Source organism: Notamacropus eugenii, chromosome 5 (genome assembly GCF_028372415.1).
Source record: "Notamacropus eugenii isolate mMacEug1 chromosome 5, mMacEug1.pri_v2, whole genome shotgun sequence".
Lineage (NCBI taxonomy): Eukaryota > Metazoa > Chordata > Mammalia > Diprotodontia > Macropodidae > Notamacropus > Notamacropus eugenii.
The window spans coordinates 458,159,169-458,181,154 of NC_092876.1; the positions used below are offsets into that span (position 1 = coordinate 458,159,169).

At 37.7% G+C, this 21,986-nt stretch overlaps 1 protein-coding gene across 14 annotated transcripts in view; it reads left to right on the forward strand.

The window, feature by feature from the left end:
* BCLAF3 (BCLAF1 and THRAP3 family member 3) overlaps positions 1-21,986 on the forward strand; it is a 203,131-nt gene that overhangs the window by 91,651 nt on the left and 89,494 nt on the right. For 4 of the 14 annotated variants that reach the window (XM_072615330.1, XM_072615325.1, XM_072615324.1 and 1 more), the window contains one exon: positions 12,409-12,806. The exons of 6 other annotated variants lie outside the window; for them this stretch is intronic. In XM_072615330.1, coding sequence (XP_072471431.1) covers positions 12,409-12,438 — 30 coding nt within the window. In that variant the 3' untranslated portion in view covers positions 12,439-12,806. Of the gene's footprint in view, positions 1-6,960; positions 7,035-10,947; positions 10,978-12,408; positions 12,807-21,986 lie in introns of those variants that run through there. 4 more of the 14 variants (XR_011968264.1, XM_072615329.1, XM_072615326.1 and 1 more) reach the window with 2 other exon arrangements.

A 21,986-nucleotide genomic window follows, 5' to 3' on the forward strand; every position in this document is an offset into this window, starting at 1 on the left:
ATGAGCAAAGAAAAACACTGACCATAAGGAATTATTATGGTGATAGGAAAGATCCAAACAAAAATTCAGAAGAGAACAACATTGTCATTCTGTCCACATCCAAAACCTCAAAGGGGAATATTAACTTGTCTCAAGCCCAAAAAGCCTTCTTGGAAGAACTCAAGAAGGATTTTAAAAGTCAAATAAGAGAGGTAGAAGAAAAGTTGGGAAAAGAAATGAGCTTGGTAAACAAGAAAGAGTTAACACCTTGGAAAAGGAAGGACAAAAATTGTAGAAAACAGTTCCTTTAAAAATATAATTGGCGAGGGAGCAGAACCAAGAGGGAGTAAAAGCAGGGACTTCCCTCTCTCCCAGATTCCTCCAAATACCTGTAAAAAATGATTCTAAATAAATCTTAGAGCTGCAGAACCCACAAAATGACAGAGTGGAAACAAATCTCTACCCCAAGACAGCCTGGAAGTTTAACAGGAAGGGTATATTGCAGTAGACTGGAAGGAGAGTACCATCTGGCATGGACTGCGCTGACACAGGGCTGGAACAGGCCTCAGGGGACTGAATCACTGGCAGCTGTGACAGTTTCCAAGCTTCTCAGCGCACAAGCACCAAAGATAGAAAAGGAGGTCAGTGGAAAGCTCTGTTGTACAGTGGTGTGGTCAGGCCTCAGCCTCCAGGGCAATGGAGGCAGCTGTGGCAGCAGGGGCAGGGTGGCTGCTGCCAGAGCTCTGGGCCCACAGACAGCAGGGGATCAAGCAGCTGATGCAAAAACCCTGAAGCCTGGGACAGTGCAGCTACCCCCATCCCCACTGGAAGCAGAGTCTTACCTTGACAAGAGAGTCAGAAAGTCAAGTATTTGGCTGGGAAGATTAGTAAACAGTGTAAAAAAAATAGCCAACTCAGATAATAGAATATTACTCTGGTGACAAAGGTATAACCAGAAGACAAGAGAGCCAAAGCTCCTCCATTGAAAGCCTCCAAGAAACATATGAATTGGTCACAGGCCATGGAAGAGCTCCCAAAGGATTTTGAAAATCAAGTAAGAGAAGTAGAGCAAACATGGGGAAGAGAAATGAGCTATATGAAAATCATGTTAAAGGAGACACCCCCCCCCCCCAAATATCTAAGAAAATAACACCTTAAATGATAGACTAACCCAAATGGCAAAATAAGTCCAAAAAGCCAGTGAAGAAAAGAATGCCTTAAAGAAACAGGATTGGCCAAATGAAAAGGTGGTCCAAAGCACTGAAGAAAATAATTCCTTGAAAATGAGAATGAAGCAAATGGACCCTAATGACTGTATGAGAATTCAAGAAATTATAAAACAGAACCAAAGGAATGAGAAAATAGAAAATGTGAAATATCTCATTGGAAAAACCACTGACCTGGAAAATAGATCCAAGAGAGAGAAGTCAAAAATATTGGACTGCCTGAAAGACATGATCAAAAAAAGAGCCTACACATCATCTTCCATGAAATTATCAAGGAGAATGATATTCTAGAACCAGAGGGTAAAGTAAATATTGAAACAATCCACTGATCACTTCCTTAAAGAGATCCCAAAAGGAAAACTAGGAATATTGTAGCCAAATTCCAGAATTCCCAAGTGTCAAGGAGAAAATATTGCAAGCAGCCAGAAACTAACAGTTCAAGTATTGTGGAAATACAATCAGGACAACACAAGATCTAGTAGCTTCTACATTAAAGGATCATAGGGCTTGAAATATGATATTCCAGAGGTCAGAGGAGCTAGGAATAAAACCAAGAATCAGTTCCCCAGCAAAACTGAGTATAATCGTTCAAGGGAAAAAATGGATATTCAATGAAATGGAGGACTTTAAAGCATTCTTGATGAAAAGACCAACGCTGAGTAGAAAATCTAACTTTCAAATATAGGAATCAGGATAAGCATGAAAAGGTCTAAACAGGAAAGGGAAATCATAAAGGACTTACTAAAATTGAACTGTTTACATTCCTACATAGAAAGATGATATCTATAGCTTGTGAGACCTTTCTCAGTATTAGGCTAGTGGGAGGAGGTAGATAGATATACAGATGGATGGATGGATAGATGGCACAGGATGAGTTGAATATGAAGGGATGATATCTAAAAATAAAAGGGGTAAGAGAGAAATAGGAAAGGAAGAGGTAAAATGGGGTAAATCATCACTCACATAAAAGAGGCAAGAAAAGTAGAAGGGGAGGAGAGAGGGAATTCGTGAATCTTACTCTCATTGGATTTGGCTTAAGGAGGGAATAACATACACACTCAATTGGGTGTCTTACCCTATGGGACAGTAAGGGGGAAGGGGGACCAGAGTGGGGAATGATAGAAGGGAGGACAGATTGGGGAAGGTGGTACTCAGAAGGAAATACTTTTGAAGAATGTCAAAAGAGAAAGTAGAGTAATGGGGGGGGGCAATAGGATGGTGGTAAATATAGTCTTTCATAACATAACTACACATGTATAACCTATATTGAATCTCTTCCCTTCTCAATGAGTGTGGGTGGAGAGGGAAGAAGGGAGAAAATTTGGAACTCAAATTTGTTTTAAAAACAAATGCTAAAAATTGTTTTTACATACAGCTGGGAAATAAGATATACAGGCAGTGGGGTATAGAAATCTATCTTATCCTACAAGAAAATAAAGATGAAGAGGTTGAGGGGCTGATAGAAGGGAGGGCAAACTGGGGGAAGGGGTAATCAGAGTACATGCCATCTTGAAGTGGGAGGAGAGGGAGAGAAAATTTGGAACTCAAAATCTTGTGGAAATGAATGTTGAAAACTAAAAATCAAACTAAAATACAATTGGTAAAATGGAAAAAGAGGTACAAAAGCTAACTGAAGAAAACAATTCATTAAAAATTAGAATTGGGCAAGTGAAAGCTAATGACTCTGAGACATCAAGAATCAAACAAAATACAAAGAATGAAAAAAATAGAAGCAAATGTAAAGTACCTCACTGGAAAAACAATTGACCTGAAAAAATAGATCCAGGAGAGATAATTTGAGAACTGTTGGTCTGCCTGAAAGCTACGATCAAGAAAAGAGCTAGGACAGCATCTTTCATGAAATCATTCAGGAAAATCTGCCATGAAGTCCTAGAAACAGAAGGTAAGTTATTCATCCTAAGAATCTACTGATGACTTTCAGGAAGATCCCCAATTGAAAACACCAAGGAATATTGTAGCCAAATTTCACAATTATGAGGTCGAGGAGAAGATAGTGCAAGCAGCCAGAAAAGAAACAATTTAAGTATCATGGAACCACAGTCAGGATTACACAGGGCCTTCCAGCTTCTACATTAGAAGGTCAGAGGGCTTGGTGCATAATGTTCTGCAAGGCATAGGAGCTTGGATTACAATCATCTATCCACCACCAAGCAAAACTGAGCATAATTTTTCAGGGGAGGAGATGGACATTCAGTGAAATAGGGACTTCCAAACCTTCCTGATGAAAAGACAAGAGCTCGGTGAAAAATTTGATCTTCAAATAAAGGTCTTGAGAGATATGAAAAGATAAACAGGAAAGAAAAAAGATGTTATTCAATAAGGTCAAACTGTTTACATCCCTAGATGGGATGATGATACTTGGGACTTCAGAACCATATCTTTATTATGACATTCAAAAGGGATATACATACACACACACACACATATATAGACAGTGGGCATTGGTTTAAATTTTCATGTGATAAGAAATCTAAGTGGTGAAAAGGGATTATAATGGGAGAAGAGGAAAGGAAGAGGCAAAAAGGGGTAAATTACATCACATGAAGAGGTGCGAAGACCTTTTACCATGGAGGGAAAGAATGGAGGGAGATAAAGTTGTTTGAAACGCTCACATCAGATTTGGCCCAAAGAGGCCCAGACATAGTCAGGTATAGAAATCTAACTTACCCTACAGGATATTGGAGGGGAAAAGGGGGCTGAAAGAAGAGAGGGCAAATTGAGGGATGTGCAGTGGTCCTAAGCACAACTCTAGTAAGGAGGGAAAGGGAGAAAGAGAAAAACGTAAAGGGGGGGGGCAGGATAAGATGGAGAGAAACACAGAGAGAGTAATCATAGCTGTCGATGTGAATGGTGTGAACTCCCCAAAACCACAATCCTACAATATATTTACAAGAAACACATTTGAAGCAGAGATATATACAGAGTGAAGGTAAAAGGCTGGAGTAGAATATATGCTTCAGCTAAAGTAAAAAAAAAAAAATACAAAAGCAGAGGTAGATCTAATTAAAAAGAGATAAGGAAGGAAATACATACTGGTAAAAGGTGCCATAGACAATGAGGTAATTTCATTACTAAACATATATACACCAAGTGGTATAGCATCCAGATTCTTAGAGGAGAAGTTAAAGGAGTTACGGGAAGAAATAGACACCAAAACTATAATAGTGGGGGACCTCAACCTCCCCCTCTCCGAAATAGATAAGTCTAACCAAAAAATAAACAAAGAGGTGAATAGAAATTTTTGGAAAGTTAGATATTGTGGATATCTGCAGAAAATTGGATGAGGATAGAAAGGAATATATCTTTTTCTCGGTGTGTGTCACTTACACAAAAATTGACCATGTGTTGTGCCATAAAAATCTTACAATCCAATTCAGAAAGGCAAAAATGTTAAATGCATCCTTTTCAGATCATGTTGCAATAAAAATTACATGTAACAAAGGCCCATGGAAAGATAGACTAAACGTTAATTGGAAACTAAATAATCTAATCCTAAAGAATAAATGGGTCAACGAGTCATAGAAACAACCAGTAACTTTATCCAAGAGAATGACAATAATGAGACAATATACCAAAACTTATGAGATGCAGCAGTGGTTCTTAGGGGAAGTCGTAGCTCTAAATGCTTACGTAAATAAAAAAGAGAAAGAGGAAATCAATGAATTGGGCATACAATTAAAAAAGGTAGAAAAAGTATAAATTAAACATCCTCAATTAAATTACCAGATTAGAAATTCTGAAAACCAAAGGACAGATTAACAAGATTGAAATTAAGAAAAATGTTGAACTAATAAATAAAACTAAGAGCTATTTTGTGAAAAAAAAAAAAAAACACGATAAAATATATAAATCTTTGGTTAATCTGATTTAACAAAAATAAGAAAACCAAATTACCAGCATCAAAAATGAAAGGGGGAATTCACCGCTAATGAAGAGGAAGTGAAAACAATTAGGGTCTATTTTACTCAACTGTATACCAATAAATTTGATAATCTTAGTGAAATGAATATTCACAAACATATAAATTGCCCAGATTAAGAGAAGAGGAACTGAAATACTTAACCCTATTTTAGAAAAAGAAATTGAATAAGCCATCAATGAACTCCCTAAGAAAAAAATCTCCAGGGCCAGATTGATTTACAGGCAAATTCTGTCAAACATTTAAATAACAATTCCAGTGCTATATAAACTATTTCAGAAAATGGACTAAGAAGGGGTCCTACTGAATTCCTTCTACGGTATAAATATGGTGCTATTACCTAAACCAGGAAGAGGCAAGATAAAGAAAAACATAGATGCATACATTTTTAAATAAAATATTAGAAAAACGATTACAGCAACTTAACGTGAGGATAATACGCTATGACCAGATAGGATTTCTACCAAGAATGCAGGTTTGGCTCAGTATTAGGAAAACTATCAGCATTATTGGCCACATCAACAACACCACTAACAGAAGTCATATGATTGTCAGTAGATGGTATATGAATGTAATGAAATGCTATGGTTCCATAAGAAGTAATGAGCCCGTGGACCTCAGAAAAACCTGGACTTAAAGTGAGCAAAGCCAGAAGAACCTTTTACACAGTAACAGCAACATTGTGTGAAGACTGACTTTGATCGACTTGTCTCTGCTTAGCGACGCAAGGATCTGAGACAACTCCAAATGACTCATGATAGAAAGTGCTGTCTGCCTCCAGAGAAAGAACCGTGCAGTCTACATGCAAATTGAAGCATACTGTTTGTTCTCCTTTTTGTTGTTTTTTTCTTATGGTTTCTCCCATTGGTTCTAATTCTTCTTTACAGCGTGAATAACGTGAAAATAAGTTTAATATGAATGTATACATAGAGTCTATATCAGATTGCATGCTCTTCTAGGGTAGGGGAGAGGAGGGATGGGGAGAAAATTCAAAACTCAAAATCTTATGAAAGTGTCACTGTTGAAAACTAAAATTAATTTTAAGATTCTAGCAGCAAGGTTACAACAACATATTACAAAGATTGTATACTGTGACCACTTGGAATTTATACCAAGAATGCAGAGCTGATTCAGTAGGAGGTAAACTTGAAGCATAAAGTTATTATAAACATGTTGACTATATCAGTAATATAAACAACAAAAATTATATAATCATCCTAATTAGATACAGAAAGGCTTTTGACAAAATACAGTACCCATTCCTACCATGATAAAGAATCAGGGTGTGTAATATATTCTGGGAAACAAGAGCTAGGCTTATAATCTTGCCAGTAAAACAGAGTGGGATCTTATTGGGGGGAAAATGTAATGGAAGATTTTGAAGCATTGACAATGAAAAAAATCAGAGCTGAATAGAAAACTTGATGTTTTAAGTGCAACACTCAAGTATAAAAAGGTAAACCTGAGTAAAATGCTATTGTGCTATAGGAAATGGTGATGGAGATGGTTTCAGAGAAACCTCGGCACACTTACACGATTAGCTGCAAAGTAAAGTGACCAGAACCAGGTGAATCATTTTTAAAATAACAGCAACATGCTGAAAAACTTAGAAACTGAGCAATAGGATGACCCCCCACAATTCCAGAGGACCCCTGATGAAAAATGCTACTGACCTCCAGATTGAGAACTGATAGACTTAGTGCAGATGGAAACTTTTTTTCTGTTTCTTTTTGTTTTCCACAACATGACTAATGTGGAGATATGTTTTGTATGGTTTCATATATGTAATGAGTATTTTATTTCTTGTCTTCTCAGTGGTTGCTGCAGAGTGTGGAAGAAGGGAGATAATTGGGAACTGAAAATAAAATGAAATTGATTTTAAAAATCTATTTTCTTGCCGTCTTTGCACATATGAGATAAACTGTCAATACTTTTTTTCCCCTGAGAAGTACCAGTGAGTTAGCAATGAGTCATTCCATTTAGCTGCAATTTTCTGCTTATTCTTTTTATAGAGGAATTTCAAGATTTATACAGTTCAGATTTTCTAGCAGAAAGTTTACTTGTTAGCCATTGGACAAGGATCTCACATCTAGTGTGCTATCTGTCAAATTTATGTTTATGGAAGAGATAAAAGGTGAATTTTGGCACCTCCTATTCTTCTTTACTGCTACTCTGCCAATGTACTCCTTCAAGGTTTTTGAGCTTGAAGTTTTTTCCTTGAGAATCTCAAATAACATTTTATTCACCATACTCAGATATTGCCCTGCTATTTCTGTGTGTATGAAAGATGGTGAGAGGCAGTTATGTTTATATTAGGTTGCAGAGCATGTCATGAAGTCTTTTGTATTCAGGAATTGTCTCTAACATGTACATTCTAACTATGGACAAATCATTTGATTTCTTAGTTATCCATACAACTTTCTACGGACCTTTTAAGTTATAGAGGAGCTTCTAATGTGTATGGGAGGAGAGAGTTTCCATAGTAGGGGTTCCCTATACTGATGAATCCCAAGGCCAGGTCAAAAACAAAGTTGGCACATGGTAATTTTTCACAAATATTGAGCATCTTGTTGATCATAATATGAAATAGATGCTTTTACATACATTTGAAATCACTATAGGTAATGCACTGTTCACAAAAGTGTGTGTGCCTAGGACTTAGAACAGGGTGATATTTATGAGAAAAATGTGTGGAAAAGTGCGTTTTTTACCCAATATGGGCTGATTGCTTAATAATTCCAAATAGCCCATTTCAGTATACTAATGTTGTTATGTGTTATTGATTACTGTATAAAAAAACATGTCATCAGTGCAAAGACCAACCACAATTCTAGAGGATTCTTGATGAAAGATACTCCCTACCATCTTGCTGAGCTGTGATAGATTCAGAGCACAAAGACTTGGCAAATGAGAATATTTATTGTGCTCAACAATACATTTGCTCTTTCTGATGACTGATTTTTTTGTACGGTACTTTATAGCAGTGCATCACAGACACAATAGCAATATCAGAATATGGATTGAAAAGGCAAGACTATGAAGTAGTGAAAAAATTAGGAGTTCATTTGCCAGTTCTTGGCATAAGAACAAAACAGATATAAAAAGTTTATGTTCTTCATTGCAGTCACTTTTCAGTCATATCCAACTCTGTGACCCCATTTGATATTTTCTTGACAGAGATACTAGAATGATTTGCCATTTCCTTCTCCAGCTCGTATCTTCTCTCATTCAGCAGAGTAAATTTTATATTAATCAGCCAAATTCTCACTCAGTAGAGGCTAAGTTTTTAAATCTTTTTATTTTTCCCTAAAATGGAATCACTTATTCTGTGGTCATAAATAACACGATATTTTATCATCTTTATGTTATTTTCTTTGTTTTACTTGTATTCTTGACTTTTAGGACAGTGAAATTTTCTTCTATAAAATCATCTAATGTAAATAAAAAAGTGACTCATAAATGATAGCACTGTATAGTCTGTCATGCTTTTATTTCTGTAAAAATTCTGTTACTGTGACATAGTGATATGACTGATAGGAGTCCTTTAGTCAGACATGAATTTTGTTTTAGAAAAACTTGACCAGGAAACGGTGGAGCTGGTAAATATATTTCTCATCAATAGTCATTAATGATATGAGCTATCATCAGAATGACGAATCGAACCATTACTTGACCTTGATCTAGTTCTTATAAGTATTGCAAAACAGAAAACAAGCCACCATTGTAAATTGAGTACAAGCAGGGCTAGAAAGTAATGAGAACTAGACATGAAATGAGGCATGCACCAAGGCCTTTCGATATTTAAAAAAAAAGCTTGAATTGTTTTTAAAATTATTTTATGAAATTAGTGTGAGATTTTGGTTTATTTTGACATCTGATAATAGGTCTCACCTTTACCCTGAGGGTACTGTTTTAAACTAAAAGAAGATACAAAGTTAAGAAAACAATCTTTAAATTGAAAAAAAGATACCTATGGTGTTTAATTTATCCTAAAACATTTTATTTTTAGGGTATTTTTTTGTGCTTTCTGCCATTCCTTCTATCAGATGTACGTAGCTCTGTATAATTACCCACTTGCCACTTTTGTAGAAAATGGATTTGGTAAGAATGTAATGGTGGAATCGTATGGTAAGAATTTCATTCTAACTGTGTGAATGCCCACACAGCCTGGAGAAATTGAGAATGGCCGCTGACTGAATGCTGTTTTGCCCAGACATGTATTTGTTTCATTTAAAACATGTGACTGTTTGTTTCTGAAAGGCATAGTTAAAGTTGAATTTGAACCTAGAGCTAGGCTAAATTTAATATGATGTGCAAAAGACATATAAAAGAGATAAAAAATAATATGAGATGTCCGTTCCACCTGTTTGTGAACTGTCAGAAAGACAGTTAGGGGGTGAGTGAATTTTATATCCCTCCTTCAGAGGAGGAACGTGAGAGGTCAGTTAAGGGCTGAATCTATGTAGAGAAGACCTGGGAAAGCCAGCTTCAGCTTCCATTCTGATACACTATCTGTTCTGAAAGTTTGCTCCTGTTATCCTAAGGACATTTGGTAACTTTGTACCTGAAGGTGATGATGACAGCAGTCTACATAATATGCTTTGAGGTGGACAACCTTTCGAGGCAGATACTGCAGATATTATTATCCCAATTCTGCAGTTTAGGCTGAGGCTAGAAAGTTGTGATTTGCCTATGATCTCAGTAGTACATGAATTAAATTCAAACCTAAGTTTCTCGACTCTTAAGTCCAACTTTATTTTCACTACAATATGCTGTGCTTCAGTATAACAGATGTGTGTAACAGTCAACAAGACTATAATGAATTTCTAAATTTTGCAATACAGAGAAGGGAGAAATCCTAGTAGCCTGTAGCCATTAGTGAAGGATTCACTATAGGAGATAGTGGGGAGATGAAAAGTAAACTGAACTTTGGAGATTGGGAAAGGTAGAGAGTTTGGGAGCCAAGTTTCCATGTTAGGCAGTAATAAGGTTTGCTACAGTAGGGCCTGTTTATCCAGGATCTGGAAAGCCATTTGAGGAATTTGGGCTTAATTCATTAGGGAGTGAGCAGCCTTAAGCAGGGCAAGTAATGTTTTAATTGTATTAACCTGGGGAAGATGGGGGGGGGGGGCGGTACAGGGGGTGGTGTGTGCACTAGAAGGAACAGCCAGACGTAGAAGGCAGTCACCATAATTGAGGCATGGAATGATGTGAATTAATACAGGGAGAAGTGGTAACAGTGGGGTTGTGACCAATCAGTGATGAGGTAAGAGTTTCATGAATGAGTGGAGGGAACGGAATGAATCTTAGGTATTGCTAAGAAAGAATGTAAATACGTTACATATATATCCATATGTATGTGTACACATAGGTAGAGATCATGTGGTGAGTTACATGTTGCAAAGGGCAGTGTGACAGAGTTAACAGTAGAAGCATAGCTATATACATGAAGGACTAATTCAACTAATTTTTTGAAGGTATCTTTTTTAGAATTCACTTTTTAAATGACTTAAGAGTGAAAAAAATTGAGACTTTGTTTTCCAAAGCAAAATGCTTGAATTTCATTTTTTGTAACCAATAAATAAATCAGATGCGATGTCCTATGACATTAAAACCACACTTATTTAGAAGGATAAATTGGACAATGTCTACTACACAGATGTAAAATCTGAAAATGCCTTTAGCTCATAGAAATGATAAAAATGAGGTAATAACCACCATCACTGTATTTGAAATGTAAAATTTGCAGACAGGTAAATGGCAAAAAAAAAAAAAATAAATGAACTTTTAAATTTCTTTCAGTTTTAATTATGTAAGGTGCTAGTAATACAGGTAAGGATATGAGTTCTTAATTTTTAAGTGTCCCTGAAAAGTGTGCCATTCCACTTTTTCCACTTGTTTTAAGTTGCATGGCCTTGTCTCCACCTTGTGTTAGCAGTTTAGTATTTCAGCTTTTGTTACATTGTAGACTTTCGTATTCATTAAACTTGGATCATGGCCTTGTTTGTGTCATTCTGCTCTGTTAACTAACATCTTTCTTACTGAAAACTTACTTCTTTTGTATTATAATGCAAGTACACACAATATATTGTTAATGAATGTTTAAAATGTGTTCCCTTAGTAGCTTCTTCTTTGCCATCAGCCAGGTTAGAGGCTCCATGAGGTTTTTAGACTTTCAAATGAGAAAAATGATTGTACTACACAAAGCCACGGAGAATATTGAAACAGTTGATCAAGAACAGTCCAGTATAAAACTTCAGGGTTGGGAGAGGAGAAAGACAACATGGCAAATATAACCAAATTGATACATGTTTTCTAATTAGTGGGATAGTAATGAGAAGACTTCACTGATGGCAATCCTTCCTGTACCATAATTCATCCAATCCTGGACATCTGTTGCTAAGGCTTTTGCAACCCATGGCAGCCTCACTTGCCTTATCACCTCTTGTCAGAGCCAGCTGTCCTGTGCCTCCTATTATATGGGACTTTTGTCAGAGGTCATCACTCATTCCTTACCTCCTTTCACCCCTAACCCCTACCTATCAAAGAGAAATTTGTCGGAACTTTGGCCACTGATTTTTAAAGGATTGCAGACACTGTGATGGGACTGCCAGGCCACAGGAGCATCAGTGAGACACAAACGTGTGCATATGCCCATCACTCAGAGCCACGGTCTTTTTATTAGTACTAGTACATTAATTCCTAGAGCATCATGAAACTGGCATAAGAGGTGAGCAGCTTGCCCAGTCATGTTGTTCCAGTGTGGAGCTACAGTAAAAATGATGTTATTAAGGAGAAAAAACTATTAGTGCTCTGGCTGTATGTTCCTGGGAATAAGACAGAGTTTCTGCAATAGGTGCCAGTAGTGGGATGGAAAAGTGCCATTTGGGTTTCTTACTTGAAATATAAGAATAGGATTCGGGAAGCAATTCCTATATGTCAGGGATATTTCCAAGCCTCAGCAACTTCAGTTGGACTCTTGGTGATGGGGTTGATCATGAGACCCATGTAGCAGAGTCCTTGTTTTATTAACTAGTTAATACAATCTAGTTAGAGACCCTAGTATTTTCTCAGTCTTGCCAGACTCTCATATATTTTTATTTTGTTTATTAATTGGTGTTTTTCCTCTTTGGTGTCCCCTGTGTTTTTGCAAGGTTCATCATGAAGATTTATGGCATAAACAAGGGTGCTGGTTAATTATTAGCTTGTATTTGGCTCTGGTTTTGACTACTAGCTTTTTTTGTGTGTGTTTTCTCTCAATAGGAGTATGTGGACATCGCTACTGAAATCTAACCTGCGATTTTAACAGCTAGGAATGAACATTATAAGAGGATTTCTGCTTGGCAACGTCTCTTTGTCAGGAGTAATAGAGAATTGGAACTAATACTGTAACTTTCTTGATAAATAACTTTATTTTTCAGTAGTGGAATGCTGCCACTTTTTTACAATTAACAATTGCTTTTGAATTACAGCATTCAGTTTGAAAGTTGTAACTGGTTCTCTTGAAAAAGCCTCAAGAAATCACTCGAAGGAAATTTATTTATTGATAACATTCTCTCTGAGCATGAGTTTATGGATAGAACTTATTGCGTTGTTATATCTAAAAGTTTATATGTTGAAAGTTTATTGCTTATGTAATAAAAAAAAAAACCTACAGAAAACCTTGAAGTGTTTTTGAATTTTATTGGGGTTTGTACCTGTTAAGTCTTGAGCACTGGCTTAAAGGCGTTGAAATTTGTTAGGCTTATTTTTCTTTCTCTGTAGTGGCTTACCTTGTTACTTCAGATTTTCTTAGGTGTCTTGAGAATTTTGATTTTTACAGTTCACACATCCCACATTGTAAATGCTACAAGAAAGCTAGAAAACCATTTCAGATCTTCACTGTAGGAGTTTTATCTACACTAAAAACATTCACATTTGTGTATTAGGTGGTTTGGGGAGTGTTTCTCACTAATACTTGCTCTTTTCAGATTTTAACATCACTGGCAAAACAATTTGTAAAGTTTATGTTAGGTGGGGTGTGTTTTTTGTGAGGTTTGTTTTATAATCAGGTACATTTTAATTTGTAGTCTTTATTAAATTTTACAAGCAGGTTTATTTTTAGTTGATGTGATGGTGAATGAAAAATCACAAAAAAATAAAAAACTAATGTTCTGCCAGTGTAAGATGTCAGCTCAGTTGCAAACAAAGCTTATATCTCAGCACCATTATTTCATGATTTTTGTTTTGCTTCATTTTTGACTGGATCAGTGATTTCATCAGTGGTAAATTGTTCCCCTGAGATAATCTGCTGTCAATGCAAAGTGGCATTCTCTTTTAAATTTATAATTTTAGAGAATTTCCTGGGGCATTGATAGTTCAAATGACCTGCCCAGGATCACACAGTCAAAGAGAGACAGGACTTGAACCCCCCCTGATTCCATAGGGTCGTCTTTCTTCGTTATGCCATGCCTCCTCTGTTATTTTAAGTTTTCATAGCTGTTTGATTCTAGAGTCAATTCTTTACCAAATTAAGATTTGTATTTGAATTAAAGATTTTATTGCTGTTTCTTCATTAAAGATACAGGAATACATTTTCATTTGCTTTTAAACCCAAAGCAATGCGTTTAAGATAAAAGAACCAAACATGCATTGTGTTTAAGAAATAGAGTACCATGAGCATATAAAGGTAAATGTTTAATAATTTCTATTTTTTTCCTTCATTGAAGACAATAGGGCAAATACCTTGATTCTTTTTATAAATGTGACATTTAAGTTTTCATGACTGAGTTATATATAACAATATTTCACTTTTAACATACTTTGAAAAGTGCAACTGACTTGATTACTTGAGTCCTTCATTCCTAGATGAGAGCTCTTATGTTAGATAATAAATAAAAGTATGTTATTCTTTCTTATACTATCTCCTATCCAGTTAGGGAGGAAACATGCATTTATCCGGTTCCTACTGTGTTCTAAGCCCTGTTCTAAGCACTTTACAGATATCTCTCAATTCTCACAACTGGTATGTTGGTGTTATTATCATTCCCATATTAGAATTATAGAGCCTGAATCACACAGGTTAAATGATCACACCCACATAGTAAATGTCTGAATTTGAGCTTGGGACTTTTGACACCAGGCCCAGCGTTTTATCCTCTGTACCACTTAGCTCCTTTGCGTGTTATGATGCAGGAATCAACAATTGAGGATGTTTACAGGAAATTAATTTGACAATATTGGGATTTTAAAGGATTTTTTATCATTGATTTCTAAACCGCGTTTAATGAAGTCTCCTATTTTATATATGTCAAGAAGAGTCTCAGACACTTGCCAGATACTTAAGAGATTATTAATAGCCTTGCATATTAAATGTGGAAATGCATGATTGATCAGGTTTGGGTTTGTTTTTTTTTTCCACCAATTTCTGAAAACTCCTCTTATTTTGTTCTAATTGTCCTATGTAATAGGTAAGACAATAGACTACATATTGATAAGAAGATATTGCTTAGAAATGTTGGTTGGATACAATGTCACCATCTCAAGGTATTGTAATGCATTGTTATAAAATGCAAATTAATGGTTAGGGTTCATCTTCAGAGGGCCTTGATACTCTAAAATCTAAAGTTTACTTGATTTTCTTAAATATCTTTGGCATCAAAAGCTCTTTGTAAGTTGGCCCCTTCCTACTTTTCCTGTCTTACACTTTCTTCTCTACACACTCTGTTTGTGCTACAGCAGCCAACCTGCCATCCTTTTGCCATGACATTCTCATCTCCCGTCTCCATGCTTTTGCTTTGGCCACCCCCCATCCTTGGAATGTTCTGCCATTCCCACCTGTTCATTTCCCTGGATTCTTCTTTCAAGACTCAGTTCAGATCCTAACCTCTACAGAAGACTTTTTTCTGTGTCTCCAAACTACTCGTGTTTTCCTTCTGAAATTATCTTCCATCTGCTCCATCTTGTATGTAACATTGTTGTATCAGAAGGTGAGTTCTTTGAGGGCAGGAATCATGTTTTCTCCCTTTAATTATTTTCCCCATGCCTGACAACGCAGTAAACACTTTAGTGTTTGTTTACCGATGTAGGTTTAGGTGGAATGTGTGTATGGAAGTTCAATAAAAGATTAACACTGAGAATATTAATAAAGGGAAAACATTCCATAGAATATAAAACTTGGGAGCAAATTAATTCCATATGCTGTAGAGAAAGGAAGGAGGAGGAGAAGGAAAAGGAACCTATCTGAAGTAGCCCCTTATTAGTACAACTTCCTTTAGCATCTTTTGCAAATGTGCTTAATGGTTTCCCAAGCTCCAGAAGTAGATTGCTTAATTTTTTTTTTAAGCTATAGGGAATTTCTTTTCAACTACTCTGATAATTCACTTCAGCAGATAAGAGTGCCTGAGTGCCTACTTACATGCAAGGCTCTATGCTAAATGGTTTGGATAATGCTTTATTTCCTGCTCTATCCTTCCTGCCTCTGGAGAAACAATATGGAGTCATGAAGAGGGTACTGGTCTTAAGTTCCATAGACCTGGGTTCAAAGCCTGCTTCTGACAGGAGCTGTGTGTAAGCAAGTCAGCCTCTCTGAAGTTCTTATGTAAAATGGGAACAGTGCTTACACCTGCCATTCGTGATTGTGCTGAAACCCTTTGTAACCTTTAAAGGAATACATAAAAGCCAGCTGCCATTCGCCGCCGCTCTCATATGGGCGTCCAGCAGGTAGTTCAGTACTTCTTACATGCCATGGTCTTTTCTAGACTTTGAGGATAAAAAGATAAAAATGAAGCGGTGCCTGCTTTTAGAAGTTTATATTCTATTGAATTAAATGTATCCATAAATAATTAAAAATACATGAAAAAGTAATCTCTGGAATGAGGGGGAGAATCAGGACAGACTTCTGAGGGAGGTGACTCTTGAGCTTTCAAGAAAGGTGGGGATTCTACATGGGAGGAGGTGATGGAGGGTATTCAAAGACTGGGAGATTGATGGCCTCTGAAAAGACATGAAGAGGGGAAATTGAATGTCATATATGAAGCCTCCATAGGGTTTAAAATCTGAGCAAAGGATGCAAGAAAGAACCATAGTACCTTGAACTAGGGTGTGGCAGCATGGGACCTGTACTGGAGGAATCTTCATGGCTGTATGAGAGATGGTTTGGAACAGGAGATACACTGTATGTTGAGAGGCTCTCAGTAGTTATGTCTTTCCAGCTGTGTCTCTTTTTACAACTAAGTTTAGCAGACTTAACGAATACTTTTGAGTTGAAGCCAGTCTTTGCATGAAGTGCTTCATACATGCCAGACCCTGGTAGGCACAGAATGGCAAGCAGCAGTTTCTGTCCTCAAAGAGCTGACGTAGTAATGAGGGAGAAAACGTGCAAACAGCTGTAACATACAAGATAAGTGCAGAGAGGAAGGAAAGCACTAGTGTGCCAGGGGAAGACTGGGAAAAGCCTACAGGAAATGGGATTTGAACTGAGTCTTGAAGAACATTAGGGAAACTTGGTGGCAGCAGAACATTCCAGACATGGGACAGAACAACCAGACATGGGACATTGTTTAAGGGAAAGCAGGAAAACTTGCTGGATTGTAAAATATGTGCATGTGGATAAAATGTAAGAAGACAGCAAAGACAGGAAAGGACAAAGTTGTGAAATTTGAGATGCCAGATACAGGATTTCATATTTTATTCTGGAGGGAATCTGTGGCATTTATTGGATGGCGGAGTAATGTAATCAGATTTGTGCTTTAGGAAAATTATTTGGGCCTGGGGCAGACAGATCCACCTGGAAGCTACCACGATGGTTTGGTTGAAAAGTGATGTGAGAACTGAACTTGCAGTGTGAATTCATAACAGGCTGTGCAGCTGAACACCCCAGCATGGCCTTGAGCAAGTCACTTCCTTTCCCTTGACCTCAGTTTCCTCATCTGTAAAATGATTAGATTAGGGTAGATCCCCTCTTACATTCCCTTCCAGCTTTAAATCTCTGATCCTCGTATAGTGAGAGGTCTAAATTTGGAGTCAGGAGGCCCGGGTACAGATGCAATCTGTGACCTTAGCTTGACTGACTTGATCTCCCTGGGCCTCTGTACACCTGTGAAATTTGGAGAGTGACTTCATGACATGGAAGACTATTTCCAGCTCAAAGTCTGTGATCTGTGAAATTTTCCTAATTATAGTAATTGCTGATTCCAAAGACTCAACTTAAAGAATACCAGACAACGGGGACATGGTTAGACTGCAGTTTGCAGAGAAAAGTTTTGGGAGTTTTTGGTGGGCTACAAGTTCTCTGTGAGTCGCCCTGTGTATAAAACAGCTCCAGAAGCTATTGTGATCTTATGCTGCTTCATTTAGAAAAGAAGTAAATGGCTGTCACTGTGTATGGATAGAGTACTGGGTTCCGTCAGTAAGACAATCTCCTGAGTTCAAATCTGGCCTCAGATACTTACTAACTGCATGATCCTGGGCAAGTCACAGGCCTGTTTGCCTCAGTTCCTCATTAGTAAAATGAGCTGAGGGAGAAAATGGCAAATCACTCCTGTATCTTTGCCAAGAAAACCTCAAGTCGGGTTGCACAGTCAGTCGGACACAACCGAAATGACTGAACAAGTCCCTCTACTCTGTTCTGGTCTGAACTACATCTGCAGTATTGTATTCAGATCTGGACACCAGATTTCAGGAAGGGCAATAACCTAAAAAAGTTAGCAAAAGATAGCAACTAGGATGAGGGTTAACAAAAGCCTGGGTCACATGAGGATTTGTTGAAAGAATTGATATTTCATCAAGCCTAGAGAAGAGAAAACTCAAAAGAGCCATGAGAGATGTTTTCAAGTATTTGACAGATTGTGTTGTGCAAGAGGACAGAACTGGGAGTGAAGAGGCTTTGAAGCCCTGGATCCACCAAAAGACTCTGGGATCACACAGACCTTAGTGTGATCCTGGGGGCTGATCTAAAGAAGTCCGTTTGTGTCTCTAGATTATTCTCCCCACCCAGAAACTTGAGGAAAATCTGAATCATGATTAGATATGACTTTAAGTCATGAGACTTAAAAGATTCACAGATACCTATGAACAAATATAGTAACAGGACACCCAGATATCCTGTTAAATTCGCTAGACCGTTCTTCAGAGGAGAAGGACTGTGTGGAATCTCTAAACAAATCTTTCCTATTTATCTTACACTCTAGACTGACCAAGGCCCTTCTCTGGAGAATCCTGCTTTCCTCCTCTTAGAAGCATGATAAGGAAATCTGACTCCTTCGGGGAGCCCCACTCTGAAACTTGGGAACCTTTCATCTCCAGATTAACAAATAGCTCATCTCCAAGACTGGAAACATGCATTTGCAGAGATCACTTGTCTCTGATCCCTGCTCAGAAAAGGCAAAGGCAGAATACAGCAGGCAACTGGAGGTCCAGTAACTCTTTTCTGGGCAAGCACAGGCTAATTGCTGTGTGTACCTCCAGGTCACCATGTTAGTCTGTGGGAGGAAGGAGAGTTCCCCAAGCCACTCCCCATCACACCCCTAGAGGTACTCTGGTCTGGAAGCTGAAAAAAGAGCGAGATCATGGGAAGGAGGGGAGGAGGACTAGAGATTGAAAACAAAGTGTCATTGCCTCCTTTTCCTCCAAAATCATCATATATGTTGTCATAAAATGTCTTGATTTTTAAAAATTTCTCTTCAGCATATAAGACTGATGAAATGTTTTAGGTGTCCTGAAATGGATGCTGTACAAACAATTGCATTTATTCAACTTTAAGTAGATTAATAATGTTTCCAAATATTTTTAATGTCCACTTTTTTCGTTTTATTTGTTTAGCACTACTGATTGAATTGAGGGTTAAAAGGGAGTAGAAAATTAAACTTTTGGTTGACCAAAAAACTTCTTTGGGGCAGTAAGATATATGAAACAATTAGATACCCTGAACTACCCTAAATCGATCAGTGTAGTTTGGAGTTAGTTTTTTTTTTACTGAATTTTGAAAGAATTGATGGGTATGGATTAAAGAAGAAGGAAAGAGGATATTTCAGAAAAGACAAATTGCATGAGTAAAATCAGCACATCAGAAGCAAGAAAAATGGGAAGCAGAATCTAAAAAGTGACCCTCTGGAACAAAAGTCATCATGCTTCCACTGGACTTTGAAACTAAGGAGGGATGTGAGTAGAAGGAGGTGGCTTTTCCAGGCATGGATATTGACATTCAGTAGGACAACAGGTAGTGGTTTGAATCAATTAGAATGTGTGCAAAGGAGAATGCTGGAAAGGGGATGGGAGGCAAATTCTGGAGGGTCTTAAAGGCTAGTATAGTTTTATTTTGTAATCAGACAAACAACATTTATTATCAGCACCTAGTATGTGCCAGGTAAGTACTGAGCTAAGTGCTCGGGATACAAAGAAAGGAAAAAGTCTGTATTGTCAGGGAATTCAGTCTGATGGAAGAGATACCAACAACTGCTATGTACAAGTGATAGATAAATTGGAAATAACAAATGGAAGTCATCAGAATTAAGGGAGATTAGGAACATCTTCCAGCAGAAGGTGAAACTTTAGTTGGGATTTGAAGGAAGCTAGGAAAACCAAGAGGTGAAAATGAGAAGAGAGAGCATTCAACACATTAGGGACAAATGCCTAGAGTTGGGAGATGGAGCATTTTGTTTGGAGAACATCAAAGAAGCCAGTGTCTGGCTCTAAGAGCATTTGGTGGAGTGTAAGGCTTAGGAAGACTGCGAAGATAAGGGGCGGGGGGGGGGGGGGGGGGGGGAGGAGGAAACCTTCATGAAGGGTCTTGTACACCAAACAGGATTGTATGTTTGTTCTTGGCATTAATAAGGAGTCATTAGAGTTTGAGTGGGGGACTGGGGAGGTTGATATGGTTAGACTTGGATTTTAGGAAGATCATTTTGATGGCTGAGTAGAAGATGTACTGGAATAGAGAGAAACTTATGGCCAACCCTCAGATTATTGCAATATACTAGGTCTGAAATGATGCAGGTCTGCACCTGAGAAGTGGCAATATCGGAAGAGATAAGAGGGCAAATGTAAAGATTATTAACAAAGCTAGAATTACCAGACCTTGGCACCAGATTGGATGTGGGATTGGTGGTGAGAGAAGGTTTGGAGTTGAGGATGATGACCTAGCTTGTGAGCCTAGGTGCCTAGAAAGAGGGTGGTATACTCAACAATAATACAGAAGTTAGAGGGGACAGTTTGGGGGAAAGATGGAGTTCAGTTTTAGACATGTTAAGTTCAAGGTATTATCGATGGGACATACAGTTCAAGATGTCTGTAGGCAGTGAAATTGGAGGTCAGCAGAGAGGTTAGGGCTAGGTAAGCAGATGCAAGAATCATCACCATAGAAATGAGAATTGAATCTATGGGAGCTAATGACAACACTAAGTGAAGTGGGAGAGGGAGAAGAGGGCCCAGGACAGAGCCCTGTGGGGCACCACCAGTTAGTGGGCATAATCTGGATGAAGATACGGCAAAGGAAATGGAGGGGTAGGTCAGGTAAGTAGGAGAAGCAGGAGAGAATAGTGTCCCGAAAACCTAGAGAGAAGAGACTGTCAAAGAGAAGAGGGTCATCAACGCTGTAAAGACTGAAGAGGTCAAGAAGGAGGAGGATTTTTAAAAGGCCATTAGATTAGATAATTAAGAGATCATTAATAACTTTGGAGAGAGCAATTTTTGTTGAATGAGGGGGTTAAAAGCCAGACTATAGAAAGTTAAGAGAGTGAGAAGAAAGTGGAGTCACTTATTGTGGACAGCTTTCTCAAGGAGGTTAGCCACAAAAGGAAAGAAAGATATGGAATGATAGAGGAGATGAATGAATCAAAGGATGGTTTTTTGAGTATAGGATATGAGGCAGTAGGGAAACAGGCAGTAGACGGAGATATTAAAGCTATTTAAAGAAAGTCCTGGGATATTTAAAGAGATCCTGGGAAAGAACTGAGGGGTAGAGAGTCTAGGGGTCATAGATATAGATCAAGTTTTGGGATTGCAAGGCAGAAGGAGAGGTGAAATGACAATAGATTGTGATCAGAAGAAGGAAATTTCAGAGCTGATAATAATAGCAGTTCTCTTAGAACTAGAGGGCAAAGTGGAAATAAGGAATCCATCATTCATCTCTCAAAAGAAACTCCAAAATGAAAACTCCCAGGAAAATTCTAGTCAAAATATAGAGCATCCAGATCAAAGAAAAAATACTGCAAGTGGTCAGACAGAATGCAAGTGGTGAGTGAGGAACCACGGTCAGGACCACGCATAATTTAGCAGCCACCAAAAGAGCTTTAGGATTCTTGTAATATGATATTCCATAATCCAGAGGATATATAGGCTTATAACCATGAATTCTGACCCAGCAAAATTGGATATATAGCCATATGGGCAAAAAATATATATAGATTTTTAATGAAATAGAGAATTTCCAAGCATTTCTGCTGAAAAGACCAGAGCTGTATAGAAACTTTGAAGTTCAAACACAAGTTAAAGGAATCATAAAAACGTAAACAAATAAATAATGAAAAACAAAGAAGGACAAAGTGCTTACATTCTAATATGGGGAGATAATATATATGAACCCTATTATCATCAGAGGACATGGAGATAGTGGAAGTAGATGAAGGCCTGAGACTGATTCTGCTATGTCTTGATGATCATAAAAGAAGAAAGGAAAGAGAAGGGAAGAGGAATTTGTTGGTGGCAAGGAAAAAATTAAGGAAATATATCAGACATAAGTAGGTAAGTAGACAGCTCTACAAACAAAGAAGAGGTAGGGGTGGGGGAGGAGTGAGTGACATTTGAATCTCATCTGACCTGGTCAAAAAAGGAAAGAATAAACACATACACTCTTCTCTCTCCTC